This window comes from Gymnodraco acuticeps, unplaced genomic scaffold (assembly GCF_902827175.1).
Source record: "Gymnodraco acuticeps unplaced genomic scaffold, fGymAcu1.1, whole genome shotgun sequence".
Classification (NCBI taxonomy): Eukaryota; Metazoa; Chordata; class Actinopteri; order Perciformes; family Bathydraconidae; genus Gymnodraco; species Gymnodraco acuticeps.
The window spans coordinates 3,246,971-3,272,510 of NW_022989985.1; the positions used below are offsets into that span (position 1 = coordinate 3,246,971).

The 25,540-nt window shown below is 41.7% G+C and overlaps 1 protein-coding gene across 1 annotated transcript in view; it reads right to left on the reverse strand.

Moving 5' to 3' along the window:
- Nucleotides 1-19: 19 nt before the first annotated feature.
- The window catches only part of rimbp2 (RIMS binding protein 2), a 102,336-nt gene continuing 76,815 nt past the window's right edge, over nucleotides 20-25,540 (reverse strand). Inside the window, exons 9-27 of the mRNA XM_034212509.1 lie at nucleotides 22,782-22,989; nucleotides 21,959-22,107; nucleotides 21,530-21,609; nucleotides 20,566-20,675; nucleotides 19,620-20,489; nucleotides 16,668-16,819; nucleotides 15,530-16,162; nucleotides 15,013-15,162; nucleotides 14,372-14,533; nucleotides 12,145-12,915; nucleotides 10,950-11,058; nucleotides 8,902-9,083; nucleotides 8,514-8,682; nucleotides 8,304-8,366; nucleotides 7,904-8,007; nucleotides 7,177-7,203; nucleotides 6,618-6,689; nucleotides 4,345-4,479; nucleotides 20-2,034 (exon numbers count right to left, since the gene is read on the reverse strand). Coding sequence (XP_034068400.1) covers nucleotides 1,879-2,034; nucleotides 4,345-4,479; nucleotides 6,618-6,689; nucleotides 7,177-7,203; nucleotides 7,904-8,007; nucleotides 8,304-8,366; nucleotides 8,514-8,682; nucleotides 8,902-9,083; nucleotides 10,950-11,058; nucleotides 12,145-12,915; nucleotides 14,372-14,533; nucleotides 15,013-15,162; nucleotides 15,530-16,162; nucleotides 16,668-16,819; nucleotides 19,620-20,489; nucleotides 20,566-20,675; nucleotides 21,530-21,609; nucleotides 21,959-22,107; nucleotides 22,782-22,989 — 4,302 coding nt within the window. The 3' untranslated portion in view covers nucleotides 20-1,878. The remainder of the gene's footprint in view (nucleotides 2,035-4,344; nucleotides 4,480-6,617; nucleotides 6,690-7,176; nucleotides 7,204-7,903; nucleotides 8,008-8,303; nucleotides 8,367-8,513; nucleotides 8,683-8,901; nucleotides 9,084-10,949; nucleotides 11,059-12,144; nucleotides 12,916-14,371; nucleotides 14,534-15,012; nucleotides 15,163-15,529; nucleotides 16,163-16,667; nucleotides 16,820-19,619; nucleotides 20,490-20,565; nucleotides 20,676-21,529; nucleotides 21,610-21,958; nucleotides 22,108-22,781; nucleotides 22,990-25,540) is intronic.

Sequence of the window (25,540 nt, forward strand, 5' to 3'; positions counted from 1 at the left end):
TAAAGCACACATGCAAACATTACAAAATATCAAATTTATTTAGTTTGTTTTTCTAGAAAAGATTGCACATGCACACCCACACAATAATTTGTAACCACCAATATAGGCTGATATTTCTTATCATAAAGCTAGCACACAATTGCAGACTTTTAAAACAAAATGGTCTTCAAGACACCATGGGGAAAGCTTGCACTGTTTGATTATAAAGTTAAATGTACAAAAAAGGCAGTTTGAAAATCAAGTATAAACATTTAAAAACAATTTTACAAATGGACAAAGTACAAAAAGAGCAACAGTCACTCGAAATGAATAGAAGCAATGGTCCATACATAGGAAGGATGAACGCCAGCTTACCGCAGGTTAACAAGGCTGTCCGGACGAGAATTGTACAGAAAGTATTACAGAATGTTTTGCATACATTCTTTTTTGGCAGTTTCAGTTCAACTCTAGTCATAGAAAAAATAGGCTAGATTTTCAGATACATGAGGATGAAGTGAGGAAATAAAGATGGACGGTTTCATTTCACGCACTAAGACGGACATCTGCACTATCCTTTAGGGCAGCTTTGAAAAATACATTGGCTTTCAATTCACCATACATTCACTACTCTACATTAAGGTGTAGATATATATTGATATACAGTTCTTGTATCCTGCACCCTAAATCGGGACACTGAACAGGCATCAACAGACAGATTGGCTTGAATAAACATTTTTGAGATCTAATAAATGTTGGGTAAGAAGGGTTAGGGCAGCGTAGAGGTAGCCTTGTGTCTCACTGTTAACAGAAACCTTAGTCTTCTAGTGAAGTGTTGCATGTTAGTCAAATGCAGTACGATAACAGGGATTTGTTGATGCTATAGCACAAAGATCAACTTCCATTTATTTGATCTGTTAATGTAATATAGTTTTCTCTGTAGAGTAGTCATTGTTTTAAACCAGATGTGCGGCATTAAAAACAGTTACCTAAAAAACAAGTACATTTACTCAGCCTCAACATTTGGGATGCAGAGAGAATTTGTTTAATCTATTTTCTAAAATTAAAAGTCTTGACCATGATAGACATCGTCCCCACAGGAGTCTTGGACAGTTACATGTGAGCTCTGGTCCTGATGGAAACCCTGCACATCACAGGTCAGGATCAACATGTTTATGTGAAGGTACCGATGTAAATGAATAGAATGCATGGACCTGCAGTGCGCACTACTGGGCACTACTAACTAACCATTGTGCGATTATAAGGCAAATACATGAAGGTTGGATCTGCTAGGCATTTCCATTCAGGCTGCAGAGATCCTGTAGTAGGAACAGCATGTGCTTCCTTTTCTTTTAAGGTTTTTTGGGGGGGGACATTTCTTCTATCACAGGGCAGAAGAATAGGAGTTAATTCTGCTGATTTGTCACAGTATACTGCACAGCCATGCTGTAGTATAGTACTGCATGCTCTCTCAGGGGTCAGGAGGGAATGTGCTGAAGTAAAGCATGCAAACCTCTCATACATTTATGCAACTGGCTGTGTGGAATAACTCTCTTCGGATTGAAAACTGAACACCCATGTTAAATTGATCCTTCTGGGTTTGATTGACATTCTGATTTCTGTACACAGACACAGGTAGGACTCATAATGTGACACGTTTGGTAACTCACAATGTGCAGACTGCCTGGCCGTGTCTCTGTCAGCAAACATCAGTCAGACTTGGAGGTAAGATACTGAATACTATACCGGCCGACAACGAGGTCTCAGGATCATAATATATATTGAAAATATGTAGTTAACAAAATACAAATATTCTAGTATACGATGGATGTACAAGAATAAAGCATTTTCTAAGCTTTTCTTTTTTTAAAACACTACAAGGAAGTATGTGGAGAAATTATTTTACAGCGCCAAGTCCTTGCAACAGTGTCTTTCCTTTGGAGAGCAGTCCTTTTTTCCTTTGGAGGAGTACAGGGTGGCAGGGCCGGAGCCGGGGGGGTGCGGGCGCTCTGTGGGAGGGCCTGCTCTTCTGGGCCGACCCGAGTTTTCCAGTGGAACCTAATGGAAGACCCGTAAGGGACAGTTGAGGGTGTTAAAAAGTCAGCCGTCCCTCCCCCCTCAGTCACTACTCCCCGACTCCTAAGTCCTCTCTGCCTCAGCAGGGCCACCACAGATCGGAAGTCTACCTCCCTGGACGTTGTCCCGTGCACTCAGGTAAAGATACACTGCCCCCTCCCTCTATCAGGGAGAATCAGCATTTTTATTTTTTATGAAGCTGCTAGGAATTAGCTACAACAACACAAAATGTAAGCATGACACTAACTTTCACATTATTTTGTCGACAACATTTCCCCAACAATAAATATCAAGGATAGGGCAAATCCTCTCACTTCAACACATTTGCATTTTGGGACATGTTTATATCACATTCACTTTCCTTCCCCTTAAATATGGATATTTACTGGTACAACTGGGTCACAGAGAAACTACTAGTCACCATTCCTTTTCTGTAATCATGAGCTAAAAGGCTCCTTTAAATTGCACTTTGGAAAGACAGATGGTCAAAGATTCCATTTATATAAACATGTGGTTAAAACACCAGAACATGTAACGTATCAAAATCTTTTGTATTTCATTATGCTGACTTTAAAGCGGGACTGTTAAAAACAAAACATGCCTACACTTGCATATAAAGAGTTGTATTCACCTTATGGTGGCTACTGTTAGCAGTAAATTAGGTAGGTTGGAACATAACTGTCAGATTTCTAAATGCTGAACATGAGTAGCAATTCAGCATAATCTGACTCATCTGTAGCCGTTAGTCAGCTAAAATGTTATAGTCTCGCTTTAATTCAATAATGATCAGTTGGCAATTTACTGTGATAGTTAATCTTGGTTCACAGCATTAGCACTGTTTTAAACTTCAATGCTTACGGATTGGATAAATATGGACTGTTATTATATTTGCATAAAGTAATTTGTCTTACCATTTCACATTATTCTTTGCATAAAAGAAAACAATCCCAAATTGGCCCAAATTACTTTTGAACTGCAAATCCAAATTCAATATTTTCATGGTATCATTCTTTGGAGTTTTGCATAGAATTTGAGGGTTTTCTGCACTGGGAGTAGTCTTAAGTACTATTCATTTAAATTGAATTAGTGCATGTAATTGTGAAACTACGGCCTTTTAGCTTACCATGAGTTACAGCAGGAGACTTATTGCAGGAGACGAACATTGTCATGTACAACACTCAGAGAAACAACTGAAGATACCATACTTCTTGTCTAATGCATTGGCTGGGGTGACGGTCGCCTACCAACAAACAGTATTGAGGGTTGAGGTGAAACAAAGAGGGATCTAAGACTACCCAAAGGCATGGCAGCACTGAAGGAATGTCAGATAAAAAACACATGTTGCATACCAGACGCTAAGGGTACCCTTGACATCTGCATTAGACGAGGGGAGCGTAATCTTGGTATCCTCAGTTGCTCACTTACGTGACGGAAACAGAGCCTTTAAGGTGTGAAATGAACACTCTTCTTCTGTTTTGCCAAGCGGGTGAGAAAAAGGAATAAAACAAAATATGGTGATGGAATTTCAATAGTTTGCAGTATGACAAATGGCAAATTAGAACACAAGGAAAGAAATATCTGATGACACCTATTCATATTTCAACAATTGCATTATTTGTTAAACACAAAAATAACATCACATATTTACATTTAGTAAATCATTACTTCTGAAATTATTCTCTGATGGCAACATAGGCTAAGTGACCTTTGCGTGCTACTTTACAAGAAAGCAATATACAAAACAAGGCGTTCAGGAGCAGATACAAAAGTTGTACTACACTAGACTCTTCTTTTTAGAAAATGTTCATGCATCTGGAATATAGGACATGCTGAGCTACAGACTACATAGTTCATCTTTCAGTACAACAAAACTATTTACTCTATTATAAATTATTTGAGATCAGACACAGAATATATTCATAAAGCATCTGTTAGAATGCTAAATACGCATGTGCAAAAAGTGTTAACTGCTCTTTTTCAAGACATGACAGAACAAGTAAAAAGTCACTCTCATTGAGAATGCTTTATGAATACAATATCCATGTGTTATACAATGCACAACTCCCCCCCCCTTTCACAGCGGTAAACATGAAAAATAAAAGTACCTCTGTCAAGTATTAGTCTTAAAATTTTATTTTTTCATAGATCTTAGACATCTATTTATTTACAGTGTAATGCTCCAAAGTCAGAAATCCCATTGTACTTCAATGAGACGCACAGACATGGTACTAAAAGAGATAGAGGGAACTGAAAATGGATGACAGAGGGCTAGTACTGCGAAGGAGCATGTACCCTTTTGGTCTTTATCCGTGCAGGAGTGTCCTGGGGGTATCGAGATGGTGAGTCAGTGAGAAAAACCTCCACATCGTCAGGCACTTCTTCTAGAAAGTTGGAAGGAACTAGTCCCTTGTGTCCATTGAGCTCGCCCTGAGAAGCACACAAGGACAGTGAAACACATCTGAGTTTAGCTTTCAATGAAGGTTTCTCATTTCTCTAATTTCGCCCTCCTCGACTCCTCGAATCGAATGCACATCGAGGACCGAGGATCGAGGAGGCTCTCTGGAGGAGCTATAACCGAGGATACACTGATGGTTCCTCCGCGGATGTATTTCCGGCAACAGAGATGTTTCAAAGAGTCGTGACGCACGGCGGACTTATCTCAGCCAATGACAGCTCTGCATGCATCCCCTGGATATTATTTTACTAACTGTTTGAACGGTGACACGATGTTTACAGTAAGAACAGCTGTGAGGTCGGTGCAGAAAGCAGAGCAGTGTGTATAATGTATATCACTCAGTATAACAGGCCTACATTACTCTCTTTATTTGTATTTGTATTTAGTTTAGTAGATATCTACAAACAAAGAGTCGATATTTTTCTAAGACCATTTAGTGCTTCACATAATAAAATACACAACAGCTGTATTCTGATATTATATGCTTTAGGAGCTGTAGGTGTGTGTGGTACAGTGTGTGTGTGGTACAGTGTGTAGGTGTGTGTGTTGTACAGTGCGTAGATGCGGCAGACAGACAGGTCTCAGTTGGTTTGGTGTCCTATGCTTACTTTTAATACTGGGGGGGGGAAATATCCAGTCTCTGATTGTGTTACGTTATTATGAGAGTGCTCTTTGATTCTGAAATTGTATATATTTATATAAATATATATGTGTGTGTATATGTCCGCATCTGTAGCCTGTTATTGTCTCATTATACCGCACTGTCAATGAATTAAAAGTAAATATATAAGTCGTCATGAACACATCTGTCCATCAGAGTGCTGTGCCTCCTGTCATCATTAATGGACGTCTCTTTAAAATGACCGCTCAGAGGAGAGGAGTTCTCATTTCTCTAACCGCCTGCTGCTTCCCCTCCTCCCTCCTCGGCTCCTCCACTCGCATCTCCTGTGGGCGGCACTAAGACACGAGGATAGGAGTCGAGGAGGGGAATTAGAGAAATGAGAAACCTTCAATGTTACCCTTCAGTTTCAGAGTATCGCCCCAGTTTCAAATCAAGCTGCAATAGAGTTGAGAAATGGGAGGACGATGCGAGAATGTATAAGCATGAACACAAGTTTGTGCCAAGTGTCTCTACTGTAGGCAATTTTTATTATATGTACAGCACTTTGGCTCGACCAAAAATCGTTTATAAATGTGCTATAAAAATAAAACTTGATTTGATTTGATTTGTACATTCAGCAGATCCAAACATGAATCACAGGACATTGTCTATGGAGGAAATGAATGGGTCTATATACTGAGGGTGCCAACAATCGTAGTTCCTAACTCTGCTGACGTATTGGATGGTTTTTGAAAAGCACTTTTTTTTACTTTTTTTTTTTTATTATATTTTTTATTATATATTTTTTTATTATATCATAACTTGCTTTTTTTAACATATGTAACATTAAGCTCTATGTGGCTCTTTCCTGCTGTAACGATGCAAATGTCTCCTCTGTGGGACTAATAAAGGTATTCTGATTCTGATTTACAATACATTTAAAAAGAAAATATAAATGTACACTCAAGCTCTGGCCACCTGTTTAATGACTTCTCCTTTGTTTCCAAGACATACATGTTTTTTTTATTGCTATAAATGCTACATTACCAATGAGCCGCAGCCAAGGTGTGAAAAAGGCTTGAACGATTAGTTGAACAACAGAAACAAAATCACAACTATTTTGATAGACATTTTTGGTTTGTTATGCAAAAAGCCTCTGAAATTCAGAAAATGCCAGTTCTTCTGTTTTATGCTGTGTTAAAGTGAATATCTTTCAGTTTTAGACTGACAAAACATTCAAAGACATCATCTTAGACTGAACTTGGATGGATATTTTTCACATTTTTCATTTAAAGGAGCAAACAATGAATCTAAAATTTTTTTGGCAGTATAGTCGATAATGAAAATGATCCTCCCACTTCACAACTCTATGATGAACGCACAGATGTGTTTTGGTGTAAACTGTACCTATTGTAGTTCACCTGTAAAGATGCATTGTGCTCTGAAATAGTAGGGGAAAACAGAAACAGATGCTAAAAGGACATGAAAATAGAAATGTTTAGAACTTACATAGTAAAAGCCATCTTCATCGATTTCACCGAAAACTGTGATGACGTCACCGGCACAGAAAGTCAGTTCAGGCTGTCAAAGGAGACAGAGCATTACGATACTGGACAGCAGTAAACAGGTTTAAAAAACAACAGGTGTATTGGGGTTGGAGGGGTTTGAAATGCTGTGCTTCCTTCTCCAAATGAATGTGATGCATCTTAAACACGAGTGTCAACTCAGTCTCTGCAGACGGACTGTTGCAACTGTCGATGCATCACATGTTGGAACTTTGAAGACAGGATTGCAACACACTGGGCACATCTGTCCTACGGGGGGGGGGGGGGGGGGGGGGGTCAGAACACACAGACCAAACACAGTGTATGTACAGTATTTAGAAGACAGGTCGACACAATGGACCAAACTGAGGAGGGGAGATGCTGGCTGAGGAAACGCATGAAGGGCTGTGTTCATGACCGCCAGGGCCCGTCATCTGAAGCCACCTCCTCGTTTGCACTCCAACAAACGGGGGAGGATACACACACAGAGCAGACAGTACCATACCCTCCTCTTCCTCACTCACCTCCTCATTCAGTCTGTTGCCCTCATACTGTGTCGGTGCCAGTGCCAATAGAAAGGTGAGAGTAAGTGAACGGGGGGTGGGGGGCAAAAAAACAGCACGGGAAAGTAATTCAATCCTGTATCTTACACAATGCTAACTGTAGCCCTTTGGTAACATATTGCCTGAGTTGAAGAAGAAGTGGTCAAATGATGCGATTCTTACTTCCTATAATTGCAGAACAGTCGCGTTCAACTCTAGACAAAACTACCCCGTCAAAACTCACACAACTCACTAAAGAAAGTACACATAGTGCACACCGTGTACTACATGGAAGTTTAATAATGGCTCTGTGTGCAACCGTCTTAAAATAAGAACTTGAACACGAATTAGGTATAACATGCTAATTTCAGTTATTTGCTAGTAACAGAATACAGAGGCAGATACTGTATATTTAAACATTTCATCAGAGTCAGTCTAGAAGTTTCGCCCTGCTTATTTCCTTAGTGCTAAGCTAAGCTAACCATTCTCTGGCTAGCTTCATATTTACCTGACAGACACAAGACTAGCATCAATCTGATCTAGCTTGGCGACACAGTGAATATGCTTATCTCCCAAAATGACTTTAAGTAGAGAAATCATTAAACAAAACATTGAACATCCTCATCTTTGTGCTTTGACTGCTTTATGCATCTGTTTACATGATGGTGGTGACAGAGAATGATTAAAGTGAGCCACAGGAGGGCAGTACCTCTACATCAACGTTAGGGGAGCTCTCCCGGGGGTCGTAGTCGTACAGAGCCACCATTCTTCGTGTGGACATCGGATGCTGCCGGCCACTCCGCCTGTTCCTCTCTATTTAGAGAACAAGTGATAATAAACAGAAAAACAGTAAATCAGTGGAAATAACATATCATCTTTCCTGAAGGATGTGATGAGCTGTGATGAGCTGTGATGAAACATGATAGCTTTGAAATGTCATAATCTGGCTTGCAAGCTAAACTACACTCATGTTTTTAGTTATGGTAAGCCTAGTTATAAAATATATATTAGAGATTAGTTTGAAGCAGTCAATAGATGAAAAAAGATGGTGAGGAGTAGGAAAGGAGCAGTAAAGTAAAGAGCAGAAGAGCATCTCACAGGACACAGACCTCGCTTGGACTTTCTGGACCTGCGATTTATTGAGCGGCCATCTTTGAAACGGTCACAGTTCACTTTACAAGAAAGCAGAAAAGAATAAGAGCAAAGGAAAGGATAAATATGTCAGTAAAAGACAGTTCAGAAGTTGGAAGTCAGGGAGGGTATAAAGGCAAAGTAAAAAACAGAAGAATGCAAGGCGGTGCAGAAGGAAAACATCTCACCTAACTTCTCCACAGGAGTGTTGAGTGGCAGGAAGCCCTGTTTAAGGAGCTGGTCTATCATATCATAATCCTCTGTTTGGATCTCAGAGACCATGTTACAAGGGATCAGACCAACTCGGTCCCGGACCTCCGCCCTGTAGAAACCATCCGTGTCTTTGTTCCCAAAGACCTAAAGGAACAACAAAGTGTCAGGGGAAGAAAGGCATGCCAGAAACAGGTAATATGTAAAACAAGGATTAGAAAAGGCACTTCTACAGTAAAGGCATTCGCCAAGACAACATTTGGGCATAGAGGATTTAAAGAGACAAGAAATCTAGCATCATTTTATTTTTTTGCTATGCATGAAACAAATCCGTCTATAGGTCTTTGTAGTGTCTAAGAACTGCACCTTGATGATCTGGCCCTCCTTGAATGGAAGCTCCTCGTCAGCAGCGTCAGGGTTGGGAGACATGGACATGGGGTCGTAGTCGAACAGAGCCACGAACACACGCGTCATCTCGTCCGGCTCCGACTCCTCGTAGTATTCCGGGGAGCGCCGTCCCCGCCCGGTTCGCCGCCCGCCATAGCCGTCTGAAACATAGAGGAGGCCTCTGCTGCTACTACCAGCCTTATACAGCCACGCTGGCTGTAGAGGCAATGAGAGCAGAAGATGTCTCTTTGTTAGAGCTGACAGGGGAGAGGGCGATGAGATGCATGTGTGAAAAAAGAGCCGAAAATCTTGCTTTTTGTTTTAATCTCTTTTACTTTGGAAACCATATTCCAGTCGGGTTCCCGCACTGAAAGCAAAGGGTGCTTTTACAGAAAAAGGCTCGGTGCAACCGTGGCACATGGTGGGGTTCTTCGTTCACACATCTCTGCTAGCTGGCGTGACAGTCTCTAAACATCACAGCACGGTGGGAGCACAGTACAGCACAGCACAGACAGGAAACACATGTCAAGCAGATTTCAGGTTGCAAGGGAAACTGAACTGACTGTGCACACCAGGACACGAGTAACACTGCACTATTGTTCATTGCTGTTTCACTGCCTTATCTCACAGAGGCTAATTAACATGCATGCTTTCCCTGGATTGGACACGATGAGGAGAGCATTCCTATATCAAATGCAGGTGTTACAGGCATGCTTTGAGGTCACATCTGGAAACAATGTGCAGCGAGAAAAGGACAAAGGAGGCACGTTCCCAAGGGAGATAACACATCAATTGCCCCAGCAGTTCCTGGCATCGCAGATATCAGTGAGGGGGAAGGGATGAACCTGATATCAGTTCCCCATGCTTCCCTTGGATCACCATGTTAAATGTTTCAATGGCAGATTGTAAGTCTGGATGATGGCTCAGAGGTATTGCAACCAATACTAACTAAGCAACTGAAAGGTGACTTTTTGAAGATGTGAAATGTGTTTCAGTCTTTCCTTCTCACTGTATTGTAAACGGCTCATGCAAAATTAAAGCAAACGGGCTACTGGCTCATGAAGGAGGGAGGAGAAGGAAAAGAAGAGGAGGTCGGGGTAAGTTACTGTGGGGTGGTGAGTGGCCTGCATATGGAGGGTGAACGGGAAGAGTAGGAGTGAGTTGGGGATTCTAGGAATTGAAGGTGTAGGAGTACATACAGGGAAGGGATTTTCATTCTCCAAAAAGCGGGAAAGGGGCCAGTCTTGGTTTCCCCCGTCAGCTTTATTCATGCTTTATTCAGCATAGCTAAGCTATAGAGGCTAACTGTTCAGCACAGAACAAAGGCCACCATATTACTGCATGTGTTCAAAAAACGACTCTTGGCCTTTTCTGGCATTGTCAAGGTGAATTGTCATAGTCAGCTGCACCACATACCATATTGATCCTCTGAGGACAAAGATCGCCATATCCTGCGCCGAGCTACACTGCCATAGTTAACATCCTCCTTGACGGGTGAGAGGTTCCCCTCACTCCCCTCACTGTTACTGTCCATGGTGATCTCTACAGAAGACACCAATCACAACGTTATGGTCAGAGATCCCCGCACACACACTCTGCTCTACCCCATGGCCCAATCACTCATGCTGAGACAGTAGGATGATGGGGTTGCCCTGAGGTGGGGGGGTGTACAAGGCAACAGGTTTCACTCTGGAGTCACTGGGTGTAAAACAGCAATGCTGGGAGGTCAAATTGGTTGGTCATGTAAACATGTTAACCCACAGTAAACACAGGCATAGGGAGTGTATCTGGGAAGACTTTCCTGCAGAACTGCATGTGAACATTTGGCGATTCCAGCTTGTGAGGATGGACAGCTACAGGGTGTGCATTCACCCCACAAATTAAAGGTCTACGTGACAGTTAAGCTCTATGGGAGAGATGTACAGCTCGGCTCACATGGGTAAGGGAAACACATGGTATAAATAGCACAAACATCAGTGGCCCTGCAGGTGGGATGACGCTTCTCCTCATGTGGTGACCTCACTAACCAATGGATGGGATTTGCCGCTGTTGAGGGGGGTTGCCGATGTGAACCGCCCTCCTTCCTGAGTGGTCCAGGCGATCAGAGTTTCCATGTGATGAAGAGTTCCCAATGATCTTTAGAGTGGAAAACAAAAGACGAGACGTTAGAACAACGAACCGCCTGCATTTTGAAGATTAGATAACTTTATAAGGTATTTACAGAATCCCACAATCCTGTTAAAACAACAGAAAAAAACCATAAGAGCAAATGTTGTGACTTCCATTTGTCCTTAGGGCAGCAAAATAATAGTAAAACTGAAACAATAAGGAAACCCCACAGACCATCAAAACAAGTAAATCAAATCAACCCCCAACACAACAACATGGACTGGGGGTCAGAAAGGGTCAGATGGTTAGCTAAAGACCATTTGTTTGGTTTGTTTTGTTCTGTGCATGTCAGCTCCTTGATGAGAAAAGAAAGCAAATGGCGGCACGATTGATGATTAAAGAGAAAGAGTGGATGAGAAGAAAAGGAGTGAAATAATGGATAAATATGTAGTTAGATGGAGAAAGCCATTATAACGTTAGCCTGGAGCGATGTATACTACCAAATCAAAACATTTAATATGAGAAGTGATGATGAACAAGTTTGTTTTTGCTGAAACATGTGAAAGAGGCAAGCAAGAGATGATGAGTATGGGTCGATGGCTAAATGAATCTCCGCAGGCTGCAGAAGTCTTGATCTGGCCTAAATATGAATATGAAGCAATGAGAGGCAGGAGATGCTGAAATGGAGCTTCAAGCACAAAGTGGTGCGATACAGCAGCAGAGGCCGAGTCATGGAGATAAACAAATGAAGCCGGCAGCTGCCAGAGAGAAGGCAGGGGAAGAAGAGACGGGAGCAGCACTTTCCTTTACATGAAACCTTTCCCCTCAAAGACATGAGAAGTCAAAACGTAGGTAAATGGCCTTTAGGTAATTGAAAACTCTACTTTAAAATCCACCTGACATTCTGAGTACAAGCAAAGTAACACATACAAAATAAAACATCGAGTCGGACCAACCATGAACATGTGATAATGTGTCATAAAAATGAAAAACAAAACGGCAAATGAAAGAAAAGAAAAAGGGGGTCATCATAAAGAAAAACAGACAACATTAAGAAAACAGAATGGCGGCAGCTTGCTGATGAAAGTACAGCAGAAAGTCTGAATCACACACCAGCGGCTGGTCCCTGTTGAGCCTGGACAAAGAATGGGCCCTAGCCTCCCTGTGGGGGCTGTAATAAACCCTGTCCAGCTCGTCCAGCCTGCCCTCGCTCAGGGCCCCCTCCCTGGAGTAGTTTCTGGGCCCAACCTCCTGACTGGGCCCAAAGTGCTCCCTGCTCCTAAAGTCCCCCCTGTGCACCGACTTGGCTGTAGTCGCTGGGATGTCAGCGAACTCCTCCTCTACGCTGCACTGGCGAGTCAGAGTTCTTTTGCGACCCATGGCCAGCGCACGCCTTTCTACCGGGCCTTCGCAGTGTATGATCTGTATGGGCCCCCGCATGGGGCTCCCATGAGTGTAGTACCCTCGATACCCTCGGCCTAGAGAGCCTTCTTCCTCACTGCCGCAGTCCAAACCGCTGTCAGGACTCTTGGTGTTCTGGCGGTTGGGTCGTACCAAGCCACGGTCGTCTGCGCTGTAGCCGCAGCGACCGTCGGTGAAGCGAGGCGAGGAGCGCTGCCGCTGCAGGTGGCGGGAGTTCTTGTTCTGATGGTTGTTCATGTGGGGGTCCTGGGGGTACATCCTGCGCTGAGTATGTGGCGTCCCTGGCCTCCTGCCCTCTTCGTAGCGGCGCTGGCCCATGCTGTCCACGCAGTCGGACTCTTCCTCCGCCACCTCGGGGATGCTGTGGAGGCGCTTGCTGCGGAGCGACTTCTGCTTCACCACCTCCCTCTGGAGGTCCCAGCAGTCCCTCTCCTCGGCTAAGTCCTGGCGCTTGTAATACGCCTTCAGTCGTGACCAGGAGCAAAGTTCCACAATTTCACAGTTCAGTTAGTTCAATTCAAAAACGTTCAGTTTAGATTTTTGTGAGGAGGGTTGAAAAGTTTTTTCGGAGGTTTTAGAACAGGCAGGAAACAACACAGTATGTGAATAGAACAAATGGGGGGGAAAAGACAAAATAAAGACAGAATTAGTTAATTGTGGCAATGTAATAAAACATGCAGTCTCATTCCGTGAGGAGGAAAATGGCATGCTCTGAACAGGAATCGGTGTGGGCTCAAATGTGGAGAAGTAAAAATAATAAAACTGATAATCTGAGCGAGGCCCGGAAGTTAATGTGTAAAAAAGGGAATTTCGCTTGTGAGTAATTAGAAATATCCATCAAAATAGAAAGTGACTAACGGGTGAGGGATAAGTGAAAACACTATGATGATGAAATTAATTAATACATCTTCCAAAAAGGAAACTGATAATGACATAAAGCTGAGTGGGAGAATAAGCTACATAATGATACCATTTAGAATAAAGTGAAACATACTTCAATGCACTCACAGAAAAAAACTGCAGAAGTTAATTTGACAATTAATAAGTGACTATTTTCTTAACAATATCTAATGAAAAAGGTATATTATTATATAGTCACTATACATGTTTTAAAACAATAATGGTCTATGATAGAAGTATAAGGGGTGGATAATGTGCCACAGTATAACAATTAGATGGAGATGACATAAGAGATGCGGCATTAGTGTATTTAAAGAGTAAATACTCTAATAATTGTACAGATTTAACTCAAAATAACCGAGACAAAACGAAATCTGTGATGATTTTGTATTGGCTTTGTAATTCTACTAAAATACAGAGACTGAGTTTCTTAACATGATGGCATACATATGACACGTACTAACTGACAAACCAAATGAAGACAGGCTCATGTACAGATAATGTGAACATTCACATCGACAATAGACAAATTAAACATTAGAACATTACGAACATAAACAAACGTGAATATTTCCATTTAAGTACTCACTTAAATGAGATTCCCATATGCACTTGATATGCAGTGACCCTTCAATACAGTAAAGTATGTTAAAATGTGCACTTCAGAATCACATTCTAACACCTGACACTTGGAACCTTTGCTGCCGTATGAAGAGCTTAAAAATGCAAACCATAACTCAATATTATGCTTTATTAAGCTTTCCCCCTGATCATGCGGTACAGCTATGTATAAGGAGCCATTCCCATGAGCTTAGCCTTGATCGGCAGTGATGGAGGTGCGGGGTGTAGGAGCAAGCTGGTGGGTGGGGGGGTACCGGGCAAAGCCACGACGGGCCTGGTAGTAGAGCCTGTGAGAGAGAGCACTTCTGCAGGTGGAAAGACCCTCTCCCTCCCTAAAGCCCTGTCTCCCCCACTTCCTCCCCCTGGCCACTACAGAGAGAAGGTGTGCAATTTGTACCTTAAGAGTGTTGTGAGAGTTTATACTCCGCCTACGGCCCTCCTCCAGTTGCATCTCAGAGTAAAGGTCCTCCTCGTCCTCCTCCATGATGTCGGACAGGTCAGAGCCCCGGCTGCTCTCCGTGTGGTACTCCTCGCTGTGGCTGTAGTGTTGATGGTGGGGCTGATGGGAAAATGAAAGAGAGAAGTTAATAGAGTTGAAAAGGAGAATATTAAGTAACAAGTTTAACTTTTTAAATGTTATCCTTTTAGTTTGGTGGACTATTTGACAATAGTCACCATTACCAAGTAGATAAAGAAAGTGTCTACTACCAATAATGTCACCTTAAGACTTGGACAACTTTACACTCGTATTGGCTGGCAAACCCACTTAATTCCCTTTATCTATCAATACTGATAAATGTCTACAGCGATTATCAAATTCTGAATGTGGTGTGCTGTTGAAAACTCTTTGCACTGAAAGTGTAATTCAGTTTTTCATCACATTTTTAGATAAGATCACGTTAATGTTATACAGATGCAGGAACACTCATTAAGATGGGCTTTCATTTGATATGATGGGATGTGAATTGATTTAATTAGTACGTACTGATTGCTTTGTTCTTAAAAGAAAGCGATACACATTGTCTAAACACAAAGTACCTGTCTCCCCAACTCTGATCCTCTGAGGAATTCATCCACGGATGCTCCTCTTCTCCTCGCATGAGGAGAGTCGTAGCCATCCTCCTCCTCATCAGAGTTGACTGGATGCAAAGCGTTACCTCGCTCACTAAAGATATTCCTTTTCTCAACCTGATAACAGAGATGTTATTTTGATTTAAAAAAATTATTAAGTATTGTTACCTTCCTTCAATCCTTTTTTCCCCTTAATTTAAGTGAAAAAAAATGTGGTCATCTACATTTTTTCTTTTCGATTTTCTTTTTCTAATATAGCTCCATATCTTTTTCAAAATAAAATTAAACCAATACTTTTTAGGATCATGGTTATTGTATAATGAAATTCAGGCTGTGGTCCCTTTATGTTCAGAATGGAAAAAATAGGGGAAATAAGCATTATTACATAACCAAGCAAAAATCTTGGCTTATTTCTATCACATGTTGATATGAACACTTTATTAATATCCACTGCTACAATTGATATAATGAAAGCCCTACGCACCCGGTTGCCCTCGGCAAACACTCTCTGGGCAGCTTCCCGTGCCATGGCCTTGGCAATGGTGTTGGGGATGGGGGCTCCCTGAGGCTGTGGCAGGATCCTCTGAGGAGAGGGCGATCGCCGTGGCTGGAAGTGAGGCGGCTCCAGGTTGGGCCCCCGCATGGGGGGCAGCGGAGAGGGGGCTCGCTCCCAGGGCGGGGCTGTCCGCATTCCCACCTCATGCTCTTTGGTTTCTTGCTCTCTGGCACTTACTAACGGTTTGGACTTGGGCATGGGGTGGTGCGGGAAATGACGAGGGGGTTGGCAGACGGGCTGCGTGTGCGGCTGTGTGTGGGGCAGAGTGTGGGGCTGGGCTTGAGGCAAAGGCTGCACCTGGGGCTGAGGATGATTTGGGGGGTATGTTGATGGGTAAGGAGGATGGGACTGTGGGTGGGACATAGGATGGGACGGCGCAGTGGTCCGGTGGGAGAGGCGTGGTGAGCCCAAGAGATTGTTCGGGATGACGGCCACGGGCGAGTCCTGTGACTCTCCCTGTGTGGATAACGTCCTTACAATGATTTCCCTGGCCTCCAGACCCTGAATCCTGTTCAACTCCACAGTCACATAGTCAGCTGTGGGGTATAGGACTTCTGCTATCTGTATTCATAAAGAGAACCAGATTATCAAAGGCATTTCAGAATTTAGCATGCAGAAGCACTTACTGTGTTACCCTTCCATCATACAAACTACATGCTTTTCTAGCTCTCATACGTGTTGGCTGAAGAGAAATACCTGATCATTAAAAAAGCTGCATCTCAAAAAACTGTTTATGGTTACATTTGCACTTCCCTGATTTTGGTTTAAAATGTACCTGGACACTATCATGGTTGATAGACACATTTTTGCACACACACAAACAAAAGCTCCATGTGAAAGAGTGTCTTACTGACACATCATCATGGAGCCTGTTACAGCTCTCTTTTTTAAAGTGATATCTTAGGTGATGCTGGACCCTGGGGGGATTTCAGCATTATATCATTTCACCAGGAGATGGCAACAGAACACTACTCATAGAAGGCACCATTCAGAAAAGCAAAGGCTACCTTTTCTAAGAACTCTATGGCAGGATTTAGAGAAAATGTCTTGTTCTGACGCTTGGTACCTTTTGTCCCTTTGTGCATACAGCATAGCCGAGCACACTGGCCCCGTTGGAGGTTCCTGAAGACGTCAGAGGTGGCGGCTTCCATCTGACCTGCAGGATCCCCGGTGTCTGACCACACTGGACCTGCACCTCCTGGGGAGCAAGAGGGGGCCCTGGGGAGAACAACACACACACTGGGTAAGGAGAGAAAGAAAGACAGCTCAACAACCATCACTGCCATGATCAAAAAAAGAACGTACTGACCTCTGTACTGTGAACTTCCCAAAGTCAGAGTGGTACGAAATAAGGCCATTCTCATATTTGGGTTCTCACATCTAGCACCGTTTAAAGCCTAAACTCATAGTAATACCAAGAATTGTATTAAAAACATTAATTATAAATTATTCAAAAGGCATTCTTGGTTTTACTGATGATGATTGGTATGATATATATGTGCTATGTTACATCGAGCCAGCTGACAGTTGAATGTTTATTATATTCAAATACTTATTTGTAGAAGGATTCTGGAGGCTCGTCTCTGCATGTTTATGGTATGGATCATGTGATTCATTCATATACGTATTGGGTGCGGGTTACAGTGTTGGAAAGAGCCACGTTTGCCAACATGCAGCCATCAATGTATGTACAGCAATATCCTGTAGCCAGATTATCGCTGACAATATTCTATGGAGCAAAAACAAACAGTTTGCTATTTCCACAATCTGTCAGTGCTGACTGCATACTAGACAACATACCCATCTGTGCAGTGCTGCTGCCCCCCTGCAGTCAAACAGTGAGAAGGAGTGAGCAGATGCAGTCAGCAGTATCTCTGAACCCCAACGTGCAGCTGTTTGTGTGTCTGAGAATCTCCATCAACACAATCTTAATCACATTTCTACACTGGCTGTCAGCAGACCACACACACACACACACACACACACACACACACACACACACACACACACACACACACACACACACACACACACACACACACACACACACACACACACACACACACACACACACACACACACACACACACACACACAACACACACACACACACCACACACACACACACACACCACACACACACACACACACACACACACACACACACAATATTGGAACAGCAGCAGTGGTTGTTTGGAGATTTCATTTCCTCTTGTCATTATTAAACCACGCCTGTCACAAACAACAAGCTCTTCTGAGAACAGAAATGAGTGTAGTAATGCATATTTCAGTGATTATACTTTCATTAATTCTGGACACAAACGGTAGGCACTGAGTTTTTTTGACTATCACTAATATTTATAAAAAATGTTGTAACCTAAGAAGTCATACATGCTCAATGTGAAAGCCTCCAGACAATGTCCTCCTTATTGACAGCAGTCCTACACCAACGATTCTGATACTATTTCAGACGCCTCTAATTAACATGTTCAATAGATAGATCATTTAATGAACTCTCAGCATGTAGGCTCATCAGCTGCCAACAGACAGTGTCAATTCAATCTTCAGCCTCCCTCTCTCCCCTCTTTCTCTCTCAATACCTCTTTGTCCTCCCATTCTTTCAGTCCCTTTCAGGCTTTTTCTTTCCATTTCTGGACTTCTCTATTATTTCAGGTCTTTGACTAGTGTTTTGTGCGGCTTGCATCTTACCCTGATACCATAACAACAGGAGTTTTGGTCTTCTATTTATGTTGAATAAAGCAAAGTCAAATACAAAGCAACAGTATGACATATCTGAACCTTATTTGTTCTGTACCAACAATGGCTATCTACACTGTAGCTTTAGTTTTTCCACAAATAAAACCGAACAATACATGTAGCTTTTAAAGATGTTCTTTAGCTACACTGTCAGGCTGTGAAACCCAAGCTAGAGCTGGCAACAGCAAGGCATCACTGTGTCTCATGGGAGAAGAAATCCCAAAGATCTAAGCTCACTATTTACACTAATTTGGCTTCGAGAGGCACTGTTTTCAGTCTGCATTAAAGCTCCATTCAGCAAATTCTTCTTCCATGTTTCTCATTGCGCTTTCCTTTTTTTGTTTATCTACCATGCGTGTGTCTTATCGCATTAGTACACACACAAATCCTTGAGGGCAATCTAAAAGTGGCTGGGGAAAAATGAAAATGGCTGAGATGTTTGTCAGGTTTGTAAATGTAATAAGCTTGAAGCGTTTGGCTGAGTAAATAAAAAGATTGCTGTGTTGGATGTAAATTATCAGATGGCTTTCATTTTGAAATATCAGATGACTTTGAAACCGAATATTGGGCTACAAGAACAGCAATCAAATTATCGGGGGGGAGCAATGTTACCCTTTTATCATAAATACACCTTTCACACCATTCGTACATACCGACACCAACAAAACTAAGGCTTTGATACAGTCTGGAAGCATTTTGCTTCTAAAGGGCCAGGTATTAAAGAGAGATTAAAGTAGTTGCTTTACATTTTACATTTTCAAAAACCCTGCTGTGTATTAAAGAAGGCAGGTATAATGTCAATCATGCTCTCCATCTTACTTTTCTTTAATGGCATGCTATCATTTGCTAATTGGAACAAAACAAAAGGTAGAGCTGATAGGCTGATAGAAATGTCATTAGAGTTGGTCATAAACTGAAGTGTTGGACAAAGCAGGAGATAACCAAGACAACTAGTTATTGGAATTCATCCTGAGGGGGATATGAATGACTACCACATTTCATGGCAATGAATAAAATAGTGAAAACGTGATGGGTTTTATCGGAGTCATAAGAAAACCTCATATCTTTACCAAGGATATGCTCTGTATGTGTGCATATCTGCAATATTTCTGCCTTGAACAAATTAGTGGCCCAAACAAACAATCAATAGACAATGGCAATGCTAAAATCGTGCTAGCTAGGCTTAAAATATCCCAGTATATCTAGCTGCATTAGGGTTGTTTACTGAAGTGCTAATGTGAGTATTGTTTTGGAGGCTGACCTGCAGGCTGAGTGCAGAACTCCACAGAGATCTCCTTCTTGTCCCTTTGATCTAGGGTAAGCTGCCAAGGCACCTGATGCGGCTGCGCCACAACCTTCACCTTGTAAACGGTCATGGACTTCAGGTTGAAGAACTTGTACTTATAGCCCCCCGCCTTGACCATGTCGTACTCTGCACCATTGAGGAAGATGGTGTGGCTGTAGTTGCTGCTGCTTGGCATCCAAGAGAGCTCAGCAGAGACCTGCGTGATGTTGTCCACCCGCAGGTAGTAAGGTGCCACCACCACGTCCTTTCCCACGAGCAGAGTGCAGCGCAGCTCGTCCGACAGGCCCCGCTCAGTGATGGCCTGCACCGAGATACGGTATGTGTTGGTTTCCAGATTGAGCTTTTCAAGAAGAGACTTTGTCCTGCCCCCGTAGGGGACACTCATGCGCAACTCCTTATCCACCAAAACATTGTAGCCACTGATGGAGCCCCAGCCCGGTGGGACCACAGGAGGATCCCAGCTAAGAATCAAACTCTTGGCTAGTTGTTTAATCAGGTTGATGCGGCGGGGATAAGGCACAATGTCTTCACCGACCTCGTCAATGTTGACATCCAAGGTTCCTGTCCCGTTGCTAGAGGAGCCCAGGAGGTCCATGCCCAAGCTGCTGGTGCTTAAACAGTCTAGTCTGTCAGACAGCAGTCGGCTTATGCTCGTTCCCGCTCCTGTGCCGGCTTTTAGTCTCTGAGCCCCCAGGCTACTGTGGTTGAGGTAGCCAGGTTCTTTAGCCACTGTGTCCCTGTGTTTGACAAAGGCTGAATCCTCATCTGCGACAGACTCCACAAAGTTGGATGGGACGAGTCCCCGCTGTCCGTCCAGCAGCTCTCCTGAGAAAGAGACAGCAGAATTTTGGCATTCTGGTGGTATAAAGAACAAAAGATGAAATACCAAGACAGGTCAGACCTTCGTAAAAGCCATCCTCATCCATTGTCCCGTAAACGTAGAGGTACTTCCCTGCCACCAGGGGGAGCTCTGCCTCAGGATGCTCATTAGGCCCGTCATAAGGATTGTAACTACAGCGGAAAAAATAAATGAGCATTTTAACTGTAGGAGTTATATTTCACATTTTTTAGAAGAGTCTTTCAATGTTAACTACAACAATTTTAGAATATCAAAAAAATAATTGCCGAGTGCTGCTTTAAAATATGATGTGTGTTTCTATTTTTAATCTATGAATTCAGTTTTCTTTTACAAATATGAGAGAGCTGAGGATAGTGTGGGTTGAAAGCTCTGGTCCTGTTTCACATATTTGTGCTCTGAGAATTCCAATTATTTTTTGTGCTGACAGGTAATTTTCTGTAGAGATAGAAACACTGAATCATCTTTAAGACCACAGCCTAAGGCTCTGTGAGAGAAAGCAAATAATCCCAGCAAGATTTGGCCATGACTTGTCTACACTGAGCATCCACTTCACTTTTAAAAGGTAATGTAAGTAATGGTTTTTTGGCCACCTCTCTGGTTCATTATCAGCCTCTCGTAGGATGTTTAACTGTTTGGGGATTTTGTTATTTTAGCGTATTGTACTCTGAAGATGCTCTGAAACCGCTAAACTTATTTGTTTTACCTGTGTGTAAAGTGTTGTAAATAAAACACTGAATGGGTGGGGAATAAGTTAGTGTCTTACTTCACAGTTTATATGTATTATTATAACACTGGTTATTATATGGCTAACATGTGAGTTATTTTATGGTAAATTAATTGATGTTAAGAGAGGTAAACAAAAATAAGAGATGTATCCCCGCATAATGTCAAGAAGATACATGATTGAATGAACATATCTAAGGTAAAACAAGTTTCATTGTGAAACCATCTCCTCATCTCATTTGAATTATGTCATCAAAAAATAATAGTTGTGTGTGATACGTACCTGTAGCGAGCAATACACAGACGAACCTTCCCTGTGAACGTCGGTTTGGACCTGGTAGTTGAGCCGAGCTCTTTGTCCATCTAGAGAATCCAAAAAATACACAATTTTCAACACAACAACTATTTAAAGGACATTTTGTTTAAATTGTTTACCCCCTTTACTCACCTTGGGATTTTCCCCCCCCCCCAAAGTTGTTACAAACCACTGTCTATACTAAAGGAATACAAAAGTGAGCTTAAAGGTCCAACATTATTTGTAGCTCTTACATTTTGATTTGATTTGATTTGCCACTTGCCACTTGCTTAATACAGGATCTTATTAAACTGAGCTTACCAAATAAAGTATTTTGCAGCTCAGATGTCATGCAGAGTTTGGAGGAGTGCAATAAAGTGAAAGCCAGAAGTTATCCAAACAGACATGATCAGATACCTCAGAGAGGAAGGCCCGTGCTGGGCTGCTGACTCGACCTCGAGTGAGGAATGTTGGCTTGACAGAGAGGAGCTCCGGCTTCTCTCCACTGATCTGCAGCGGCCGAATGAACTCAGATATCAAAGATCTGCTTGTTGGAGCCTCATTGCCTGTGGAACAAACAACTTCTCCCATCAGATCTTCACTTCACAATGTATACATGTATTCACTTCTATCCGGTACCAAAAAGAGAAACGGAGAGTTTCAGAAAACAAAAGAGTAACCCGACATTTTAACATTGTTTAATGGTTAAACATTGTGCAAACAATCAAAAAAGTATTTTATAAATTAAAACTTGAACTGTTGATGAAACATTCTACTTTAAACATTTGTGTGTTAACAAAAACAAAGAGAACACAAGCTGTCAGCTAGAAGGTGGTGTTTTTTTTCATTAACAGTTTGTGTTGTCTTGATAGGACAAAAATCAATATTACTATTTAAAAGAATACATAATAATGTGGCTATATACACCCAGGGTGCAATTAGCATTGTTCACTGTAGTCACCAAGGTGCAAACAGCATCTGCCATAATTAAATGTTATAATTTATACCATGAGACATATCAACCTTGAAAAAAAAAACAAAGCATAACAACAACATGAAATCAATCGATCATTATTTTTTATATAGCCCAATATCACAAATTACATATTGGCCTCACTGGGTTTTACAAAGTGGATATAATAATAATGGAAGAAAGCCCATGTAGACAAACTGAGGAGGGATCAGTTTCCCAGGATGGACAGACATGCGTTAATAAACTACAATTGGGACATTGACATACCTTTTCCTATGGGGGCAGCCAGTCCGTTGAGGAGCTGTGAGAGGGATTTGGTGGGCGACCCAGGAGGAGACCCGCACACAGTTAAGGGTTCAGTGCTGAGGATATCAAACGTCCCGGCCTGGAGCCGGAACTTCTCCAGCTCTTTTGACAGGAGGTTGAACTGCTCACTCTGAGAGCGACATTTCTCCTCCAGCTCGCGGACTTTGGCCTGATTGTGGTGAGGGAGGAGAGTCATCAAGAGAGGAGTGAGAGAGACACAGACAGACAGAGAGAGAGAGACAGAAGAACAGACAGAGAGAGAGAGAGGGACCAACAGCAGAACAGACAGACAAGGGCAAGAAGAGAAAGGATGGGAACAAAGGAAAACAGAAGAAAAAAATAAGGAAACCACAGGATGCAGGACTAACATTTCTGCACACAGACATACTCGAGGACACACAGTACAGTAGCTACGTATCAGATGCTATACGTCTACTGTCTACACACAAATAGAACATGGAATAAGAATTACTCTAAGACTTTAACATGGATTGTTTATTACTGATAAAAACATCTTTAAACTACTTCTGAAAGTACACATGCACAACTACAGTTGATGCTTATTCTACTGGGGAAAAAAACGAAAATTAAAACGTCTTGCTTCAAGGCAGTATGCATGTCTTAAGAGCATGAGGCTGGTAATATTTCATAATTTGTCTTATTGTCAAGTAATCTCTTGAAAAAACCAAAACCAACATGAATGTTATCCTATTAACAAATATTGTTGCTGTGGCCTTACAGTATAACGTTTTCTCCACTGTGTCATAGAGCTCCAAAGGTTGTCATAAACAAATTACAAACACATCAATGAGCCAAATGTAATATGTTCCTTCATTATGACAAACATAGGCAGTATGCTTTATGTAAGTAAATCCCTCATACTGTACATTATCCTACCACTGTGAGGACTCATTAAAGAGTGTTAATCAGCAGCTGAAAATAATCCCCAGCAAATGCACTATTTACTTCTGTTTGAGCGACGTATGCTAACATCTCCAGTGCTCAGCTGTTTTAAGGAATCACCTTACCTTTGTACAAAGGATATATATATTTCTAATGATACAGAAGATTGGTTTCCATGTTGATTTACTTAATGGACTTTGGGCTTGAGTCACATTCAGGGTAGGGAAGTTAGTAAATATTAGTGTTGCCACATTCAGGGACTTTTAAGGCAATTTCCAGCCCAATAATCAAACATATACAGTAAGGACCCAAGGTGTTTGAGACATGGATCAAGGTTATTTACTGTTATAACACTGAGAGCTTTTATATCAAGAAGTAGCAGTGTTTACAGAAGCTAACAAACAATATAAAAATGCCTTAAATATGTGATCACTTCTTGTATGGGCTGTAGCAGGGATGGAAGGGTTTTTCTAGACTATGAGAACAATAATATATATATATATATATATATATATATATATATATACAACAATAGATTGTATTTGTTTAGTGATAGAAGCAAACACTTCTGGGAGAGTTTAGTAAAATGACCTATACTGTATATCTATTCTTGCAAAAAATATTTACATTTGAGCATGTTCAATAACCCATGGGCTCTTTAAACCTTGTTGCTGTCCCCTTAATTTCACACAAATTAAAAGGAATCTCCAAAAACTATGAAATAATGTTGGTAGTGGTCTTTTTACTGGATTATTTAACAATAACAAATATATTAAATAACACCAGCTGTATACTTTAAGAGCAGAAAACTTGAATGCACAAACTAACTGAACACACTTGTTTGGGCAGGTATAATGGAAATTCCAGGAGCTTTAGCATTATTTCTTAAATTGAATGATTGATCATCGAGAATCACTTCTCAACCTCAATCTGACAACAGTCTGAACCGCAGATGCTCAGGAAACTGAAGCTACCGTGGAATTTATTTCAACACTGCCCAACACACTGCCACGCCCCCTGCTGCTTCAGCGCTCTGTATGCCGCTCTGTTCAGTTCATTTCAAGCACACAGATTGTTGCTGGATATTACATGCTGTTAGAAGGCACACAACAAAAGGAATCCCTGCGTTTGTAAAATTGAATTAGTCAAATAGGAGGTATTAGTTTTAATTGCATCATACATTTCACAGTTGTATGGCAAGTAGAGTTTTTCAAAACATGCTGAATAATAGACATGCAATGATACAATGATAAAGCATCACATTCATCACTGGCAATGTGATCCTTTGACAACAAAACAGTCATATACACAAAGCAAAAATCTACTGTATGCAACATTACATCGATGTAATGATTAATACTTATATATTTTAAAAGAAAAACTGAAATATCTGCTATACACACTGCAGACTCTTTATTGCAATGTAATTAACCAGTTAACTAGATTTTCCACATTCATTTATTGAAGCCTGATATTTGTATTTGTTCACATCTAAAACACACACTTGTTAACACGTGTTTGATCTTATAAAGTTAAATTTGCACACCTCAACGTGTTGATGGGCTTTGATTATGTGGGATTGAGGTCGGTCAGTGAGGCCCCAGGCATTCGTCTTTAATTGAAGTCGATCCATATTCTGAATCTTTTCATCAATTGTTAAGCGAGTGTTGCTGAATTTTTCTTTATGATCAAGTCAGAAAGACCTCCAGTTTATGCTGTCAGTCATGTTCCAGACTTTCAAAAAGCTCTCCACTTGTGAGTTTGCTTTGATGGGAAATGTGAAACAGAGCTGAGTGGGTAGTAAAGCCCAAGAAAAG